The 21,353-nt window shown below is 41.6% G+C and overlaps 2 protein-coding genes across 2 annotated transcripts in view; both read left to right on the top strand.

Moving 5' to 3' along the window:
- Positions 1–250: 250 nt before the first annotated feature.
- Positions 251–21,353, top strand: part of LOC307034964 (NACHT, LRR and PYD domains-containing protein 12-like) — a gene marked incomplete at both ends in the record, with an annotated part of 129,324 nt that continues 108,221 nt past the window's right edge. The window contains 7 exons of the mRNA XM_079673888.1: positions 251–375; positions 1,471–1,559; positions 1,965–3,831; positions 7,523–7,696; positions 8,126–8,296; positions 9,066–9,236; positions 10,059–10,232. Coding sequence (XP_079530014.1) covers positions 251–375; positions 1,471–1,559; positions 1,965–3,831; positions 7,523–7,696; positions 8,126–8,296; positions 9,066–9,236; positions 10,059–10,232 — 2,771 coding nt within the window. The remainder of the gene's footprint in view (positions 376–1,470; positions 1,560–1,964; positions 3,832–7,522; positions 7,697–8,125; positions 8,297–9,065; positions 9,237–10,058; positions 10,233–21,353) is intronic.
- LOC307037418 (caspase recruitment domain-containing protein 8-like) lies at positions 10,511–20,871 on the top strand (the record flags this gene model as incomplete). The annotated part of the gene is made up of 9 exons (XM_079678273.1): positions 10,511–10,566; positions 10,666–10,706; positions 10,827–10,867; positions 11,530–11,588; positions 11,651–11,868; positions 12,573–12,832; positions 13,400–13,516; positions 13,636–13,777; positions 14,936–20,871. The coding sequence occupies 9 exons, from the start codon at positions 10,511–10,513 to the stop codon at positions 15,322–15,324; spliced, it is 1,323 nt and encodes a 440-aa protein (XP_079534399.1). The 3' UTR covers positions 15,325–20,871.

Below are 21,353 nucleotides of genomic sequence, written 5' to 3'. Positions count from 1 at the left end.
TCAGAAAATAATCTGTAGATTTAAATATATTTATTTCCTGCAGTTGAAAGTGACATCTTCAAATGTTGTGAACTTTTTTATCCATTTCCTGGTTTCTGATTCATCAGAGTCACATAACATGTAACAGCCCAGCGCAGTCAACATGGAGAGCAGCCTGCCTGAAGTCTGACTGAGTTGTTGTATTGAAACCCAAGTTTGTCATTATGATGGTTTGGATTCACATACTGGTTTGTCTCTCAGACTGGAGAAGATGAATGATTTTAAAGAAGACGAAGAGGACAAATCTCCAGTCCCCAGCTGTCTGTCTCTGGAGAGTGACCGGTCTAAAGAGGAACCTCCAGACTTCAGAGATGAACCTGGACCCTCAGACAGGAAGTAAGAGTCTGTTTCTACTGTAACCTGACCTGGAGAGGATTAAGTTTTTATATTATCTGATAATCAAAACGGTTATTTTATCATTATAATTACATGAGGGCAGTAGAGTACAGAAACAATGTGTAGAGTACAGTATAGTGATTCTAACAACCGGGTGAGCTGGTTGTATTTATAATTAGCATATGTATTTTGTGCGGTGCGATAAAATGTAGGGTCAATCCGAAGACACAATTTTGTGCCTGGCAACACAAATCAAGTAAAGATTTGAAATTCATATCCCCCAGGTATTCACACAACTTGAAAAGTTACAACTTGAGAGTAAAGTTTGTGACGCTCTGATACAAAAACAGTGTTGAGATTCTGCTCCTGTCGTCACTGACATGCTGAGATAAATCAGAAGAGGGAACATCAGCTGCCAGAGCTCTACAGCACCTCATATTAAATCAGGGTTATTCATGTACCTGTATAAACCAGAGACTGTCTGTGGTGCTCACAATATAATAGCTGCTGTTCTAATGACTGGATGGAGTTATTTTGAGTGTTGATGGAGCAGCTACAATGTTAGCCTAGCTTTAATGAAACTGATTTCATTCAGAAAACAAACATTTTAAAGTGTTTTGCTCGTTGTGTTGCAGACAGACCTGACGAAGCATTAACTCAAATCAATATCATTATGTTGTTATCTTGGTATCCTTTCCATTTGTTTATTGAAATGTATTCACAGCAAATTCAATGTAAATTGGGTTCAAAGTGCTAAAGTGTTCCAGATGAATTCAGCTGATGTTATGAATCCAGACACAAAGCTGTGTGGTTTCCTAATGATATGAAGAACTAACCTCTATCTACCTTACCAGGATGAACAATCATCCAGAGATACAGACTTTATTTTAAATATGAAAGTATAATTTGCCACCTTGTTGTACCTTTGGTGAGAATCAGCTCCTCTAATGTAAAGTGCTGTAAAGGATGTGTTCATCTCCACAGAGGGAAGAGGAAGAGTCCTGTTCCTGTGGAGGAGCAGCTGTCCAGCTGTGCTCTGTGTCAGGACGTCCTGAAGGATCCAGTCTCTACCAGCTGTGGACACTGGTTCTGCAGACAGTGCATCGCCTCATACAGGGAGCAGCTTCCTCCATCAGAAGACTCCTGCTGTCCTCAGTGTGGAGAAAGATGGAGCATTTTACAAAGTAAGAGGCCGAACACGTGCAGCCTCTTTACCGCTGTGTGGGTGCTGGGTGTCTGCCCTTCTATAGAAACACTGTATCATCTGATCCCTTCTTCAAGGCTTTGCTTTTAAAGTGTGTACACAAATATTTCACGTGGGACAGCAGTGTTTCCCTAAAAAACGCTTTCTGTCTTACTCAGACATTACTACATTAGCCCAGCACTTATATAACATTTACGTATGAGAGTATAAATATCTGGCAGCTAGTATTTGTGGTTCCTTCTGGAGTCTCCATGTCCAGGATGTTCTGTGTTGTAAAGTATAGACATTAAAATGTTTTATAAAAATCACGACATTTAAAATCCTGACTGTTCAGATTCTCAAAAGCATTTTCCTGATTCTCTCATGTTTCCTTCTCTTCCAGCAGATAGTGGTCTGCAGGAGGTTCTAGATGAACATAGGTTCAGTCTGAGGAGGAGATGTGAACGTGTGACTGAAGGAACTGATCAAAGTGAAACCCTCCTCAACAGCATCTTCACTGAGCTCTACATCACACAAGGCCAGAGTGAAGAGGTTAATACCCAACATGAGGTGAGGCAGCTGGAGACAGCCTCCAAGAAGAAGCTCCTCCATGACACTCCAATCAAGTGCCAGGACATCTTTAAAGCCTCACCTGACCAACAGACTCTCATCAGAGCGGTCCTGACCAACGGAGTCGCTGGAGTTGGAAAAACCTTCTCAGTGCAGAAGTTCACTCTGGACTGGGCCGAGGGTTTGGGAAACCAAGATGTCAGTCTGGTGATCCCGCTCTCCTTCAGGGAGCTGAACCTGATCAAAGGTGAGCAGTACAGTCTTCTCAGGCTGCTCCATGTTTTCCATCCAACCTTACAGAAGCTCACAGCAGAGCAGCTGGCTGTCTGTAAAGTGCTGCTCATCTTTGACGGCCTGGATGAAAGCAGACTTTCTCTGGACTTCAGAAACAATGAGGTTGTGTCTGATGTCTCTCAGCAGTCCTCAGTCAACGTGCTTCTGACAAACCTCATCAGGGGGAAGCTGCTTCCCTCGGCTCTCGTCTGGATAACTTCCAGACCTGCAGCGGCCAATCAGATCCCTCCTGAGTGTGTGGACAGGGTGACAGAAGTACGAGGCTTCACTGACGCCCAGAAGGAGGAGTACTTCAGGAGGAGATGGAGTGATGAAGACCTGTCCAGCAGAATCATCTCTCACATCAAGAGCTCCAGGAGCCTCCACATCATGTGTCTGATCCCAGTCTTCTGCTGGATCACTGCTGCAGTTCTGGACCACATGTGGACTACAGACCAGAGAGAAGAGCTGCCCCAGACCCTCACTGACATGTACTCACACTTCCTGCTGGTCCAGACCAAGAGGAAGAAGCAGAAGTATGAAGAGGGACATGAGACGAGTCCACAGCAGCTGACGAAGGCTGACAGGGAGCTTCTTCTGAAGCTGGGGAGGCTGGCGTTTGAACATCTGGAGAAAGGAGACATCATGTTCTACCAAGAAGACCTGCAGCGCTGTGGTCTGGATGTCACCGAGGCCTTGGTGCACTCAGGACTTTGTACACAGATCTTCAAAAGAGAGAGTGTGATCTTCCAGAAAACAGTCTACTGCTTTGTTCATCTGAGCATTCAGGAGTTTCTGGCTGCAGTCTACATGTTCCACTGTTACACCAACAGAGACACAGAGGTACTGAAGGACTTCCTGCAGGGAGACTGGCCCGATGAGAACAGTGATAACAGTGATCAGGATTACCCATCCCTGGATGTCTTCCTGAAGGGAGCCATGGAGAAATCCCTCAGAAGTGAAAATGGCCACCTGGACCTGTTTGTCCGCTTTCTCCACGGCCTCTCTCTGGAGTCTAACCAGAGACTCTTAGGAGGCCTGCTGGGTCGCACAGACAACCGTCCAAAGATCATCCAGAGACTGTTCGGAGGCCGGCGGGGTCGCACAGACAACCGTCCAGAAATCATCCAGAGAGCCATCAACAACCTGAAGGAGATGAACAGTTCTGAAATCTCTCCTGACAGGATGATCAACATCTTCCACTGTCTGACAGAGATGAAGGACCTCTCAGTACATCAGGAGATCACAGAGTTCCTGAAGTCAGGGAACAGATTAGAGAAAGAACTCTCTGAGATCCACTGCTCTGCTCTGGCCTACATGCTGCAGATGTCAGAGGAGGTTCTGGATGAGTTGGACCTGAGGAAGTACCAAACATCAAAGGAGGGACGACGGAGACTGCTTCCAGCTGTGAGGAACTGCAGGAAGGCCAAGTAAGTCCAGATGTGATTAACTTTATAAATCGATGTGGATCAGAAGTTTATTTCTTCAAATAAATACTATAAAATGTTTGATGTTAAATACTCTGGGAGCAAAATTAAATGATCCAGTTATTCTATTTATATATTGTGACATTTTAACACTTTTTTCTTTTCTTCACATTATTTTGAGTGATGGAGGCACCCACTGCACCACTGCACCACACGCCTCCCTGTATAATAAGCCTGTTGTCAATTTTAGACACAGGCTTATTATATTTACAGCCATTAATAACATTCATTTTCTGGACTCAATGTGTGTCTTGGCCGTTTTCTTTGTTCCAAGCAAACGAGTGCTTTTTGTTTTGAAATCACTTCCGCGAGTTTCGCGGCCCCCCTCCCCCCTCGCTCCACTGACCATTAGACCATTTAGTAAGGTAAAAAGCAAAAGGGCAAAAACGCCTCTCAGACGCTCTTCCTTTTTTAATAAAGAAAAACAAATGGTCCGTAACACGGACTCATATATGTATGTATACTGTAAGGAGAATGTATGTGCGTGAGAGGACCAGTATGAATTACGGCATAGAAATATACGAACACAAACCTACAGACTGAGGGTTGGGAGATCACAGGAGTGGGGGGGAGAGCTGTGGAATGTGACCATCCCCCTTGGGAGAATTCCTCCACACATTCCGATGGCCAATCCGTTTTAAACAAAGAGTTTGCAACACAGGACAGCATAGGCAACATGGGGGGTGGGGGCTGGTGAATGGTCTGGTCAATGTTTGTAAACACAATCCCCAGCATGTGTAATCAAACCAAAAGAGAAAATGCAGATATCATTCTCTCTCTCGACTCGCTGGTATCTCGAGCTGAGCGCTCATTGGTGTTCATACTGCTCACAGGCTGGGCGGCTGTGTATATCTAGTGTATTCATACTGTACCCCTCCTCACTGTTTATTCATCATTCAACCATTTACACCTTCCTTTTTTTCCCGTCAAGAGGTTGAAAAAGATTTAGTCCTATGTTTCTAATTGGTTCCCAAATCTGAACATTGACAAGTGGCATAAGATCAGGAGCCGGGTAAACGAGAGACTGAGGAGCCCCCGAAAAACAAATCCCGAAATAGCTCGTCCTGGTTTCCGCAGCAGATAGGCCTACAGTATGGTGTCTTTTATGTGAGTTATTTTAAATAAAACGGTGAAAACTGAACTTGAAAATTGTTTCCTCTTTTTATTTTATTATTTTCGGGACGGGGAGACGTGGGGAGACGTGTGTGATTAAAAATTAATTCGCTGAAATGTAAAGTGATCTAACTAAGTTCTATCCATATTCTTGACGGGAAGAGCAGTGTAAATGGGTGGCCATATGCATTTGAAAAGCAATATAAATCACACAGTTATTATACAATAGGCTATAAAAGCACCATCGATAACCATTACCTTTCTCCAATTCAAACTTTGGATGGGAAAAAAGGAAGGTGGAAATGGTTGGGCTGGAAATGTTCACATCAGGCACCTTCAAGTTAAACAATACTACAATAAACAATTAACACAGCAAATGATGTGGATTAAACCACATTTGTTTCGTTAATAATAAACGAAATATGATTTTGTTTGAATGATTAAATGTCACCAGGCACCTTCAAGTTAAACAATCAGGTGCACACTTTAATGTGCCGCCACCTCCGGAGTCGGCTTGACTCGGTTTAAAGAATGCACAAATGTGTTTAATCGTTAATGTCAGATATGTATTAAGTAAATACATTTGCTCCTGCTCAACTGTATTCTTATTGCACATATTACAGGTACTGAGACAACGAAATGCAGTTTAGCTTCTAACCAGGGGTGCAACAAGTAGCGAAAAGTAATGTGCACAATATTACAGTAAACAATTAACACAGTAAATTATGTGGATTAAACCACATTTATTTCGTTAAAAATAAACGAAATATGATTTTGTTTGAATGATTAAATGTAGGGTGAATTGCCCTAATGTTGGACATTTTTGCATTTCAGACTTCGGGAATATGTTGCGATATGAAGCCGATACAATCAATCAAAATCCAGTACCATTCTGAAATCCCCAGTAATATTAGACACTAATAATACAGTAAACTATTAACACTGTACATATTATTGTTTGCCCGTGGGATTAGGATGATCGGTAGTGAGAGCCGTGCTGCAATTTCCTCCGGTCGGATGTGATATAAAAACAAAGCGATTATTTTTGTTGTTGTAAACTTACGTGGATTACATTTAGTGCATTCATTTTCAACTCGCGAACATATGATACATTAAATGATTGTGAGGATGATGATTGAAAATCATTTGTTTGAGCCGGGCTGCATTTCCTGATCTGAAAAAAATAGCGATGGTTTTGTACTTACCCCTACGTGAATTAAACAACATTATTTTGTTAAATAAAAACATGGTGATGTTTAGTAAATGATTACATGTCTCTTATTTAGCACAGAATATGATCCTATCCGTGACATATGGATCTTAACAAATAGCCGTTATATCAGATACCAGTAGATCTATCAGCTGTTTATTTCACATGAGTTCCAGTTTTGCAGCTTTTTAATCAAGGCTCCCCCTGGTGGATCCATGATCCATTGCAGCTGGTTTCATTATAATTACATTTATTTATCAGGGGGGGCGTATCAAGTCCTGCGGGGGGTTTCCCTTTTCAGCAGGGGCCCACCCCGCGCCGATCACGGACCCGCACGGGTAGGCGTCTGAAATGAAGCGCTACATCTGTAGACTTCCCTGATACTTGACATGCTGTGTCTAATGAAGAATGTCTCCTCCCCCACCTCTCTGGTCTCTTGTCATGCAAAACTGCTCTTACTTCATACAGAGTAATTAATCATGTTAAAGCCAACTACTCCACAATGTTGTAGCAATTTAGTACTCACAACATGAAAGAATAAAACAGAGAGAAATCAATAAAACACAAACACAGGTATAGTTGAGCAGTAATTATACAGTACATATAGCCACTGCAATGAACACACACACATCTTCCCTAAGCATCTACTTAAAATGGGACATTATTTTAGGAATATATATAAAAAACCTCTATAATTTAAGAGGAAAAAATAGACTCGTTCATTCACGTTTAACACACATTCTATATATCAGGTGACATTAAAATGAATATACCAGAAATACGCTGTATAAAACTTTCTGCTATAACACGTTAACTTAATACTTCAACCGGCAGATGAAAAACACCCACCTCTCTGCCTCTTCCGAGGGACGAGGGAACCGCGCGGGGGGGTCTGCTGGAGGCTCCTGCCGGGTGCTCCGTGCTGCGCTTTACCTAAGGGACTTGGCTCGAAAAACTCAGAACCCTGACTCCAGTGCGGTGCGGAGGCCTCGCCCTGGCCGTCCACCGTGCGCCTCCGGGTACCTGACTCCCCTGCCTCCTCCGGGGGCAGGTGCGAGGGGTTCAATGCCTCCTCCCCCGCTGCGGCTCAATGCCTCCTCCCCCACATTGTCCAACCCAAAACTGTCTTGTGAACTTGTGACAGAACCATGAAACAAAAACAAAAAAAATGACAATGAATAAAGAAAACTCTATTATTAAATGAAATGTTCATAATGTGTTAAAAGTTGTTCCATTTCAAATTCAGTGAGTGAATTAAATGGTTCCTCTGTTTTTATACTAACACAAGTTGTGATATATGTGTCATTATAGACTTTCTGGCTTTGGACTCTCAGAGACTGAATTTGAAGTCGTGGCCTCAGCTCTGAAGTCTGACCCCTCCCATCTGAGAGATCTGGACCTGAGTCACTATGATCTGAAGGATTCAGAAGTGGAGCTGCTGAGTTCTGCACTAAAGAGTCCAAACTGCAGACTGGAGGGTCTCAGGTCAGTTCACTGACTGCAGTTCATACAGATTTGTTTGTATTTATGATTTTCAGAATTTTGCCTGAAGACATTTTAATGCTTTTATTTGTTTCTGTGTTTCCAAATGGATATGGAATCCAAACTTTAAGAATAACAAAGATCAGAGAAGGTGAATGTGTGAGGGAGAGTGTTTGAGCTTCAACAGACTCACTCTGTGCTCAATGAGTCAGTGGAGATGCTGTCAGTACTGATGAGCTGTGAGGGAGATGAAGGAGTTGTTAAACATCTGATGAGAGAAACTGCTGCAGAGAGTTCCAGATGATCAGGGATTTGTTTCTACATCATTGCTGACGTTAAAACATTGTTCAGCTCTGATCAGATTATTAAACATTGAGTTATTTCAAACAGGAACATTGTTTTCTAAAGTTACATCATGTTTTCTTTATTCAGACTGATAAACTGCAGGTTGTCAGAGATCAGCTGTGCTGCTCTGATCTCAGCTCTGAAGTCCAACATCCATCTGAGAGATCTGGACCTGAGTCTCAACGCTCTGAAGGATTCAGGAGTGGAGCTGCTGAGAGATCTTCTGGAGAGTCCAGACTGCAGACTGGAGACTCTCAGGTCAGTTCTCCATCTTGAACTTGTGTGCTGAGATGAATATGTGAGAGTTGTGTTGACTCTGAGCTGCAGACATCAGGCTGATATCACTCTGATCCTCACTGAGCCTCTTAATGCTAGAGTTGCATAATGCAATGTTGATCTTTACATTTAAATATAACAACAAAAAACCTTCACTGCAGAATTCACTCTGAACCTTTTAAACAGCTGAAATTCATCTTGTATTCTCCATCATGATTTTAACAAATGATATCAAATACAATAATTAAAAAGTTATATTAAAACGATCCAACACTAACAAGTATGTTCAGTGGTTGCTGTTTCCAACATGTTCCTGAAGCTACATGATGCTGATACTGACTGAATAGTTCACTCTGAAGATGCTGTGATTTGATGACTCCACTGTTCCTAAAATACATATTCTGGAGGTTTTTCTTCACATTTAAAATTCATCCTGAATTGTGATCTTTGTAAACGTTGTGATCTTGAGTTGAATCAGTTTCTGTGGTTTGTATTTGTCTGGCTGCACATCATGAGTTAGTGGAGATGGAGCAGAGTCTCAGATGTGAAGTCTCCTCGTTTTATTGAAGTAGAAGCACGTTGTCTTTAATATGAATGAGAGCTCTTTCCCTCTTTCTGTATCTTACAGTTTTTAACCTGTTTGGAGTTTCCACTTTCTGACCTTCTTCAGCTCTGAGCAGATTATTAAACCTGGAGTTATTTCAAACAGGAACATTGTTCTCTAAAGTTACATCATGTTCTCTTCATTCAGACTGAGTGGCTGCAGGTTGACAGAGATCAGCTGTTCTGCTCTGGCTTCAGCTCTGAAGTCCAACATCCATCTGAGAGATCTGGACCTGAGTGGCAACAATCTGCAGGATTCAGGAGTGGAGCTGCTGAGAGATCTTCTGGAGAGTCCAGACTGCAGACTGGAGACTCTCGGGTCAGTTCACTGACTCTCTGTTACTGCTGGAGATCTCATGTGTTTCATTAACAGTTGAACCTAATGCTTGAACAACCATACATTTGTGTATGTCGTTGTGAGGGTTTTCCTGCTCACCCAGTTAAAAAGGACAGAAGGAGAGGAAGGCTTGCCTAAAAGAAAGCTTTATTGACTGGCCACAGCTTGCAAACAATACATCCATACTTTAGGAAACAGACAGAACACTGCTGCCAGTGACAGGCTTTCTTGGGGCAAGTCCTTCTGCCCCCAGGACCCAGACCAAGAGACAAGAACCAGGTTACTGACATGCTTTACTGTTCACCTGGTTACCTGATCCTTGTCCAGCTGTCTGGAGCCAGCCCCATCCCTCCAGCAGCCGGCGCTCTAACCACACCCCACTGCCACAAACCTTTTGTTCATATTCTTATTTTTCTTGTACTACATTTAGTCTGCAGTCATAAAAGTTGACTGTTTCCTCAAATGTATATGTTAGATATCCACTGCTAGTTGTTCAAGTAAATGTATGTTGTCTTTAGTAAATGGTCACATCTGAATAAAGAAGTTCATCTGAACTCATATTAGTTTTACATTGATCTCTGAAGCATACATGTTTTTCTTGCTTCCCATTGATTTCAATGTTTTCACAGATAATGAACAGAAGGCTGATATTATGATGATCCACAATAACAGAATGACAGTCACTGTAATTCAGGGAAAAGCTCATTGATTAGGAAACAGGAATGTTGAGCTACACTTAATAAACCTGAACATCTGATTGGATTATAAACAGATTTCTATCCTCATCATGTTTTCTTTATTCAGACTGAGGGGCTGCAGTTTGTCAGAGATCAGCTGTTCTGCTCTGGCCTCAGCTCTGAAGTCCAACCCCTCCCATCTGAGAGATCTGGACCTGAGTGAGAATGATCTGCAGCATTCAGATGTGAAGCAGCTGAGAGATCTTCTTGAGAGTCCAGACTGCAGACTGGAGACTCTCAGGTCAGTACGGGGTCTCTGCTGGTTCAGCAGTATTGTATCAAACACAGGGAGGTGTTTCTCTCTCTGGGGAATCTCAACAGATCAGTGATGTTTCCCACTGACTGCAGGTTCTTTCATTCTTCCATCAACTATTGTAAGCTGAAAATGCAAATCCACATTTAGTTAGTGAGCAACTTTCTAAAAGACATATAGGATTTTACAGAAGAGTGGAAAAGGTTTTCTGTTTTGTTTCCTGTCATGTTTTTAGTTTCTAGCCTAATGAGCAGTTACTTCCTGTGATGCAGCTGAGAGCTGTGGCAGTCAGTCGTAGTGTTTGCAGAGAAGATATAAAGATGTAAAGCATGAGATCAGTCAGGACTCTGAAGCTGACTCAAAGAACAAACACTTATTTTAAACTTTATCCAAAATTGTTGGATTGTGTTCATCCCTTCAGGAGACATGGTGAGACGATCAGAGCCAAGATCCAGAAGACCTGTGAGTACTGAAACCACATCCTCCATTCATCAAACTATTGTACATTAAATCTGATCTTAAAATATATTTATAGTACAATAATTATTATTATTTTTCTCTGTCCCCACCTCTCTCCATCAGGTGACTCCGATGTGGAGCAGGAAGTGAAGACAGATAGAAAGGTGAGAGAGGAGCAGTTGTACAGAGTGGAGTATATTTATTTCATTTATTAGGGCTGTCAAGTTAAATGCTGGCAATTTATCTAGAAACCTAAACAATATCCCGCCCCAATGGGCTGTTACTGTGATTGGCTGGTAATACTGTGCTGTGATTGGCTGGTACGGCTGTAACATGTTAACCCGTTAATATCCCGTTTGAAATTGGCGATGAACTCAGATGATCCAGACTCATTTGCATTTTTCAAATTGGTCTGAATATGTTGTGGAATTGTGGTTTGGTTTCATGAAGCTAGAACTTAACTTGATTTCTATTAAAATAACTAACTTTGTTTGATCCAGGCTCCTGAATCCTTCTCACCTGAACACACAACTGAGTCTTCATACAGGTAATCCTATAACATGACCAAACATTATTTTAAACACATTACAAATATATATTCATTTCATTGTGTTTGATTTCATGTCTTTCACCTTGAGGTATTGCATCCAATCTCTTTCCAACAGACGTAAATAAAATAATGCCTCTGTGTGTAGGAAGGATTGTTTTCTTGTGCCAGTCTAGATCCTCGCTGGACTAGAGATTTTGTTAATTTAATGAAAATGTGTTTCCACACACATTCTGATGCATGTGGACACATCTTCAGTGATGTTCCTGTAATCATCAGGTGTTTCAGATCTTTCAACAAACCCTCCTCCAGGTCAGACTCCAGCTGGATGAACACCTGTCAGTCAGAACACAGGCCAGTGAAGGCTTGGTGTAGTAACCTGTCCCCTGTGTGTCTACAGGTTCAGGTGTCCTGGTCCAGGTGAGTTCCAGTGTGCTTCGACTGGCCTGGTGTTCGTCATGGCTCAGGAGGCGGAGCTTCTGTACAGGACGGTCCCTTGGGAGGAGAGCCTCCTCCAATCAGCTGGCAAGAAGGCAGCAGGGCCGCTGTTCAACGTGAAGAGTTCTGATGAAGTTGCCGTCTGCCAGCTCCACCTGCCACACAGTGAGACAGAGGATGGTAAAGACATCTAGTGTTAACAAATACACTTATATAATGATTAGCACTTTATACTATTCACTAGCGTTCAAGAGTTATAAAGCAGCTTTATTAAACTAGTCTAACAAATATAGCAACAGTATAATTCAGGCACCAAATCTATTTCAAAAGAAGAAGAATGAAATTATTAAATCATCCATTTACCATAGTCGATGTGTTGCATGACATCATTATTGAAGCATACGATGCAATGCAGCTCTAAATACTGAGTTAGTTTTTCTTTGGACCCTCTGCAGTCTCTGTAATATTAAAGAGATTTAAACTGTGATTTGTCAGTCCACAGCATGCTCAGCTGTAGACTTTCTACGCCCTAAAAGCTTTAGAAAACTCTTCACACATCTAGAGAATCACTCAGACATGAGACCGGACACAGTCAAGCTGTTCTGGCAGCAGATTACAAACATTTCAGCAGTCTGGTGAATAAAAAATAATTAATAAAGTCTATGCATAACAGCAAATGCTCACATCCAGAAAGAGCACAGGGGGCGGAACAATAATGAAACATTAGAATAAAAGGTGAAGGATATAAACTGGTACATCCTAGTGAGGCTCCAAAGTGAATGACATTAGATGAACATTAGCTCTGAGCTAAAGTGGTGTGACATTGAATATGATGAAGCTGTTTCAGCAGCAATGCAACAGATGACCAGCTCTTTGCTCCACAGCGCTGCTCCTGGATGGCCTGTTGTCTGTCGTCCACATCACTGATGAAGGCCTGAGCATCTTGGAGCCGCTGGAGGTCACACGCACTCACGTGGTGGTGAAGGTGCCTCACCTCTCTCTCTTTGGCCTGGTCTGGGATATCTTTAAAAGGTATCTGCTTCTGCGGATAAAGGGCAAGATTCTGGTGTTCCTACGACCCCCGGTCAGAGAGAAGCAAACACTGGATGTACATCTGCTGCAGAAAAACGTCCCTAAGAAGGAGGTAAGGCCATGTGCTCACCATCAGACTAAACACTGGTTTAAACCACAGCTGTTTCCTCACACACTGCTCCTCTTCTCAAAGCTTCTCGTGCTGGGAGAAGGATAAGATCTATCTGAACTGTAAATCTTCAGATCGCTCTTTGTGGTTTTGTGTGATTCTCTCTCAGCATGTCTGTTTGAGGAAACTGATGGCATGAATGTTAAACACATCACACAGAACTGAAAGACCTGCTGAGATGAATCACTGCCAAGACAACGTGATCTCATCCCTACCAGCCACATGTTACAGCCTGGGCAGCAGCCTTTTGTGTTTTATAACTGACACAGACGGTTTGTGTTTGGTTAACGTTGGAATAGCTTCTTCAATAGCTAATCTCAAATAATTAAAATAATCTAATGTTAATATTCCTTTAAAAAGGCAATACATACTTATAATTATGTTGTGATTGATTGTATATCTCATCACTTTGTGGAGCAGGTCTGTCAATGTTTGTTGTTGTTTAATGTGATCTTTAAATAAAGTTGTCTTGACTATCTGAGCATAACTAAAGTTACTCTGTTACTGAAGGTTGCTGATCAACACAAACCTGCTGTGAACATCACAATCTCCACCGACTGTGAGCTGGAACTGTACAAAGGTTACAGTGTGCACTGTGAACCTGAGGGCTTCTTCATTCAGCCTCAGGTGAGTCACTGATACTCCTCTAAAGGAACACAATGATCATTAACACACATGTATCTGCATGTGGATCCACAATCAGGAAAGAAACAGATAAACGTTTAACTTCTGCTTCTGGTTTTCAGAGTAAAACATTTGAATCAAGTTTTGGACCAGATTACGATCCGACATTTCAAGTTTCCCTGACGACGAACACAGAGACAGTGGATTTGAAGCTCAAGGACCAAGGTGGAAACGTAGTCTGGAATTATCTCCTGTCACTGGAAGGTAAAGACTCCACCTGAGCTCAGACCCAGTGATAGACTGATAACTCTAAAGCTCCATCTCATAGCCTTCTCTATTAAGGCTCCATGGCAATGCATCATTACGACATTAAACACAACCTGTAATGTTCTCAAACTATAGTAATAACTAGTGTGGTGTGGTGGTGAAACAGCGTGGCATCATGGGAGTTGTAGTCTTCAGCTTCTCATGCTTAAATGGATTAAGGCATTACAGGAGACCGTGATGAACGTACTTGTAGTGACCACGATATCCATTTGTTGTTTGTCCTTTGTTTGTGGCTCACTCGTGGGGCTGACCGACGAATAGACGCTTGTAGTTTGAGAGTAAAAATATAAATGTCCAGATGCGATTGAAAAGTAAGATAGTTTATTTCCAAAAAAGGCAAAAAGAAATAAACGTTTTTAAACAAACTATTTTACTGATATTTCAATGCTAAAGCACAATAAAGAACCAAGCTGTGACGCTCCCAACCAGCAAGGTCTAAAAACTGTTTGCTTCAGTCAGCCGCACCAGTAGGCTGCAGCACCTCTCCTTTTATGCTGCAGCATCTCGACCTGCAGAGTAACGCACTCAAATCATAAATAAATAATATACACCACAGAATCTCAGGTTACACTCTAAAAAGATAAGATACTATAATCTAAGGAAATGGCTCCTACAGTACTGTTACCTTTAAAATGACACATCTCTCTGAACCATTTGGGATAATCTATGTACACAACTCAACCAAGTATAAATAATACAGGTGTAGAAGATGGACCTTTATTAATCCCCCGAGAGGATGTGTACACTCTGTCGTACACACACACCATTTGTTTTATATAGGTACGTACAGTACACACAGTACACACTTTTTACATCATGCACATACACAAATACACACACAGTTATATGCACACAGACACATGCAGTTGAGAAGTCAGAGCGGAGGTAGCCAGTCTAGCCGGCGCCAGTGAGCAGTTGGGGGTTAGGTGCTCCCTTGCTCTGGACTTTTTATATATTTGAATGAGGAAATGTTACATATTATAACTTTAAGTGAACAGAAATCCACCTCTGGGAATGTCGAGTTACTTAAATTTGTAAGACATCTGTTTAATTGATTGTCGGTTAACAAAAGTATTTTTCCTGTTTATCTACCAGGTACAAGGAATGAATTATCCCAGAGACATGTCCCAGCAGAGAGCAGAGTCCCAGCAGAGAGTAGAGTCCCAGCAGAGAGCAGAGTCTCAGCAGAGAGCAGAGTCCCTGCAGAGAGCAGAGTCCCAGCAGACCAGAGGCTGCTCTCAGTTCGGACAGAGTTCATTCAAAGAGTGACTCCAACTGTCCTGAACGACCTTCTGGATAAACTCTTTGAGTCTGAAGTGATCAGTGAATCTGAAATGACGTCAGCCAGAAACAAACCCCCAAATGACGGAGCACGAGAGGTGGTGGACGCGGTGCGAAATAAAGGAGCTGCAGCGAGCAGGGTTCTGATCAATTCTCTCCGAGAGCTGGACCCGTATCTTTACAGAGAGCTCAACTTGAGCTGAGGCTAAACCTTGTGGTGTGTGTGACAGTTGAACTCTAGTCCTCTGTTTTGTTACCTGTACATGTTTCCCCTTGTCCTTGAAGGTAACACAGATTCTGAGCGAAGGCCACTTTCCTTCTCTCTTTTCTCCTGGACTCCCTCCTGAGAGCAGCTACCCGTATTGGCCTTCCTTTGGTGTATATATATATATACATATATATATACACCATGGAGCAATTGTGGTGATAAAACTCAAATATAATCAGGGGTGCACATAACTTTTTTGCCCTGGTTCGCAAAGGAGCACCTGGAGATGTTGCTTGGTGCGCATCCTTAAGATGAAATAAACCGGACCTTTTGAGGGGTACTTTACTTTATGAACAGGGGGGGGGGTAGGTGCGCTAGTGAGCACGCCCATGAACTGTTCGCCCGTGCCTCGCAGCTGGGTTACTGTGCGGAGCGCATAAAGCAGACCCTTCACGCGATAGCGAGGGGTAGAGCGAGGGATCGCAGATGCCGTCGCGCTCGCGGACAGATTGAAAAAATTAAACCTAAATGGCTCGCGAATTATACTTTGGCGGCCGTTAATATACCTGGGCGGCCCACCCAAATAAAGTCTATGTGTGGGAAACCCTGCTATCTTACCAGTTCTTATGCAACTCGCAAATCTCTCTTTCTCTCTTCTCTCTTTTCTATCTCTCTCTTCTCTCTCCTCTCTCTCTGCTCCTTTTTTGGCGGTGGGTTTATTTTTAATCGGTAGTCTCTGGACAGATAATAATAATAATTAGGTCTGTCAGTTGATTCAAATATTTAATCACGATTAATCGCATGATTGTCCATAGTTAATCGCGATTCATCACAAATGAATCGCTCGTTTTTTATACGTTTTTAATACTCTTATCAACATATGAGTGGACACATATTCATTGGACAATGACAATGACAAATATTCTCCTGAATATTCTCAACACAACAACCTGGAACCTCTCTCTCTCTCTCTCTCTTCACTCTCTCCCAACCCTTTCTACTTCTTTGCACTGAGCTAGTTGCTCAAACAGACAAGCCTGTTTACAGTTGTCGGCAAAATGCCGCTCCTTGGTCTTCATAACATTCAAAGCATGAGACGGAAGTTCCCACAGGGGAGGTGTCAGAGAACTTCTGCAGGTGTTTCAGTGTTGTGGGTGAAGTCTGCAGTGTAGAAGGTGAATAGAAACGTTCCAGCATCCCGTACTGCTGATGATGGTACACCCTTTCCAATCCACACACACACACACACACACACATACACACACACACACACACACACACACACACACACACACACCTACACACAAACAGACTTCTGCAGTCCTCCAATCAGACGCCAGCTGTCTTTCCATTCAAAGATTCAAGATTTGAAGATTATATTGTCGTTCACGTTATTAATACAGTATGAGCAGATTAGTAACAAACCACTCAAAGATTGAAGTTAAATACTTATTTCATGTGCATTTGGAAAGCTTTGCTATTCTCTTACATTCCTCCAGAGTCAGAAAAAGTCTGAGTTAACTTTTTGGAGAACCACAAAAAGGGCTAAAAATGATAAAATAGTGCATCATAACGCGGGTTGAGTCCCCGGCCAACTCCCCTTGCATTCCTCCAGAGTCGGAAAAAGTTTGAGTTAAATTTTTGGAGAACCATAAAAAAGGGCTAAAAGTGATAAAAATGTATCCGTAAATAGTGCCTCATAATGCGGGTAGAGTCCCCTCAAACTCCCCTTACATTTCTCCAGAGACCAGTTCAAAAACTTAAAGTTTGGTAAGAACCAGGCTGGGGGGTCTCCAGGCAACAAATCTATCCGAGCCAGAGTGCACATGTAGCGGATGAATTCCTCCAGTACATCAGACAGCCGTTTTTGTTCTGAGTCCTCTCAAAAAACGGGTTTCCGATTTCGTGCAGACAGTAGTCTGAAATGGATGAATGAACTTTTTCAACGGAGTAGGGGAACAGGATTTTCCCCTCTCCGTTGTAAGTTGCGACGGAGAAGGGGAAAAGTGTCCAGGGCTTCGGACCGAAGCGCCAACAGGTTGAGCTTTTTCGACTCCGTTGGCACTCAGTCGTTTTTTCGACAATTTTTTAAAACTTCATTTTTGATTATTTTAAGATATAATTGATAGTTTTCTTTACTTTTTTCTTCTTCTTCTTTCCACGGGTGGGTGTGCATGGCAGGCCGCCTATGAGCTGCCTATGAGTACCCAAATTCTGCCTGGAACCTCCAGGATTTGTTTCTCCGTTTATATGCGTTAGCGTAACCGGTGATTGCAACAATGAGTCCAATGCTTCAATGCATGGTATACGACCGGGTTAAATTGTCCCACCTCCACACCAACGCGGGGCTGGTGATGGCAAAATTTGGTCTGATGCATCAATTCATGGTGCCCCAATCATGAGAGGGTTTGGGGTGCCCCGGAACCAGGCAGTACCCCAGCAGGAAACACGTTTTATGGTCAAAAGAGGAAAGAGTGCTAGAACCGGGGTAAAACAAAGAAAGTGTCCGACAATAGTGACTTGTGAGGCGGCCAGAGAGTCTGTCATATCTCGGTCCTATCCTCCAGGCAATGTGGTTACCAGAACTGGGTCAAATTGACCAAAATGTAAAACAAATAAGTTTCAATTCATCCATGGAAAAGGGCTGAAAATGAAAAAAAGTATCCAAAAATAGTGCATCAGTCCCCTGTCAACTCCCCTTGCATTCCTCCACAGTCAGAAAAAGTCTGAGTTCACTTTTTGGAGATCCATAGAAAAGGGGTGAAAGTGAGAAAATGTATCCCAAAATAGTGTCTCATAATGAAGGTAGAGTCCCTTCAAAATCCCCTTACATTCGTCCAGAGACCAGTTTGCAAACTTAAAGTTTGGTAAGAACCAGGCTGGGGGGTCTCCAGGCAACAAATGTATCAGAGCCAAAGTGTACATGGAGCGGATACATTCCTCCATGAAATCAGACACCCGTTTTTTTTTCTGAGTCCTCTCCAAAACCGGGTTTCCGATTTCGTGCAGACAGTAGTCTGAAATGGATGAATACATTTTTTTGACGGAGAAGGGGAAGCTTGGTTTCCCCTCTCCGTTGTAAGTTGCAACGGAGAAGTGGAAAAGTGTCCGGGGCTTCGGCCCGAAGGAGCTTTTTTGAGCCCCTTCTCCGTTGGCACTTATTAATTTTTTCGAGAATTTTTTTAAACTTCATTTTTGATTATTTTAAGATATAATTGACAGTTTTTTTCAATTTTTTCTTCTTTCCACGGGTGGGGGCTCATGGCAGGCCGACTATGAGCTCCCAAATTCGGCCTGGAACTTCCAGGATTTGTGGGCTAAGTTCCATAAACTGACAAAGTCACCCAGAAATGTCATTTTTATTGCCCAAAAATATATAATACAAATACATTTAAATAGTAAAAGTTACAATTGTGCTCCGAGTAACCCGGAATTTGATTTATATAGCCCAATGATAGTGAATAAAAATCATTTTCATGGAAAAAAGTGTTAAAACGCCTGATTAATGCAGATGCAGGACCCCAGACCCCAGTGAGCTCAAGACTATGTGCATTGTGTTAGGGAACCATATTAATGATAAAATAAATCATTGAAATGCAAAGATAATGATTACAAATCATTTTTAGGGGGACAACTGTGGAGAGGAGCCTGACAATGACTCTCCAGCACCCCGGAGAAGCAGGGTGTGAGACTCACAGAGTGCACCCAGAGAGATCCTAGCAGCACATGGCTCTTACACCCAGACTGTAGCCAGAGAACAGGCTGCTTCACAGCACTTTGTAACCCAGGAAAGCAGCTTGAATCGTGGGTACATGAGTGTTAAAAGTGCATTAAACTGTTTTAATTCAAATGTATGTTTGACTGCATGAACATCCGGTGTTATGGACATATTCATGTCAGTATGGACAGGAAACTGTCCATTTCGTCCCCTTTTAAGTCATGAAATGTACAAGAAGATGAAAACAGCAGAGTCACTGCTGTTAGCAGGGTCTCAGACTCACAGGCACATATGCAGAGATCCAGGGTGATGCACAGGTCTTTTCTACCCAGGAATAAGTCTTTGAAAGCTGGGGAAAAGTGGTGTGAATAGAGGGAGAGAGCCCCCAGAGAGAAGCGGAGTGTGAGACTCACAGAGCGCACCCATTTTGGCAATGTACGGCAACCCAAGAAGGACATTTGACACAGCGGCATTTCACAAAGAAGAGAAAATCACGCTCAAAAAACCAGACGACATTAATAATAATAAACTTTATTTATATAACACCTTTCATGCTTGAAGTGCTTTTACAGAGTATGACATAAAATGACAATAACAAATGAGGAACAATAATTAAAAACAAGGTGTAAACAAACAGAAAGAGTTATATCTTAAAACATGAACAGTGATACTACTAACAAATTACTATTGCCTCAAATTATAAGCCAAATTAAAAAGATTGGTCTTTAATTTAATTTAAATGGCCGACCAACCCTTTTTGCCTGGTCATATTTCTGGAGTAATTATACCGTTTTTGAGGAACAGAAATGTTGTTTTCTGGCATCACTTTAACATTTTAACAACGTGCTGGTGGGTGAGCAAACTTGGAATAATAAGCTAAATATAAATATACTTCAAGGTCCTCCAGGAACAACTGAAGTTTAATTAATAAATGTGACAATAAAATAAAAAACGGCTAGATATTCTCTTATCTTCCTACAGCAGCGTATTACTGAAACACCTAGGATTGTGTACATTAAAAAATGTAAAACCTTTAAAAGAATAACTTACAGAGCACAGATTAAAATCAATCCTGTTTGAATAATTATCTGAATATTTCTAAATTAACAGTGACTTTTTAGCCAATATCACCTCCTCAGTTCCCCCTCTATACATTCAAATGAATACAAATTAAGGTTTAGCCTATATCTTCTCTCTTAGCTTTAGTGCTAATTATCGGACGTTTCATTATAATCTTTATCCAATATTTAATACTTCTTGATGAATCCAAACTACTTTTGAAATGTGAACAGTGCAACAAAAATGTAGAAAAACTGGTATCATCGTTCTTTAAAGTGTATTTTCTCCACTATCAATGCTATGCTAACACGCAGTCTACAGCGCTGGAAGTAATACAAGTTTTATTTCTGCCAAAACTAAACCTCTGAAATATAAATGTTCCCACAGACTTTGAAACCTAATGTTTATCTTTAGTTGGAGCTTCTCCTTTTTCAAACATTTCCTCCTAAATGTGAGTTCAAAGCTCTGATTATCTCCTGAACAAAGACTATGAACATATTCATCGTCCTCTCTTTATAAGTGACTGTTATTTTTGTATATATTGACTCTTGTGCCGTTATATTTTCCTTTTGTATTGATGCCTCTTAATGTGGGACTTTGTATACATGTGTAAATGTTTGATTCTGTAGATATCTTTAAATATTTAAACTTTTATTCATCGGGATTGTGAGAAACAGCATTTCTAAGATGTGGAAAATGTGGAAAATATAGCTAAATGTGTACTTTTAATAAAGGTGTATCCAGTGTAAAGTCTGGTATAATTGAGATGTGTTGTTTTTTTTCCCAGGAATGGCTTCAAGGATACAAATGAATATTTTCTAAGTAAAACAAGTGACATTTAATCGCTCATTTTGCTGCAAAATGACCACAAATCAACGTGTTTTGCTAACTTTACAGCTCCCTTTTTCCTCTCATTACAGCAGCAGTCGAGTGCTTTCACCTTTCCAATCTAATTAAATATTCATAATAAACACACAGAGTTTACACAGCATTTATATGTGTTAAAACATACTTAATCTAAACAACTCCGACAACATACCTCACTTTCTGTTTCCTCCCATTCCTCATTACCTCAAACATTAAATCAAAATCAAAGCACTTTCTGTTTAACCAATTTAAATCTGAGTTTCCATAGAAACCTCTCCTCAGGGATTAAGCCACTTGTTGAAGGACTGTAGAGAAAGTCTCATTTTAAAAGGAGTGAACTGACCCTGAGTCACAGTGTCAGAGGTCAGAGGAAATGTAAC

Source organism: Notothenia rossii, assembly GCF_949606895.1.
Source record: "Notothenia rossii genome assembly, chromosome: 4".
NCBI classification, from domain to species: Eukaryota; Metazoa; Chordata; class Actinopteri; order Perciformes; family Nototheniidae; genus Notothenia; species Notothenia rossii.
This window is presented reverse-complemented; position numbering and strand designations above follow the sequence as displayed.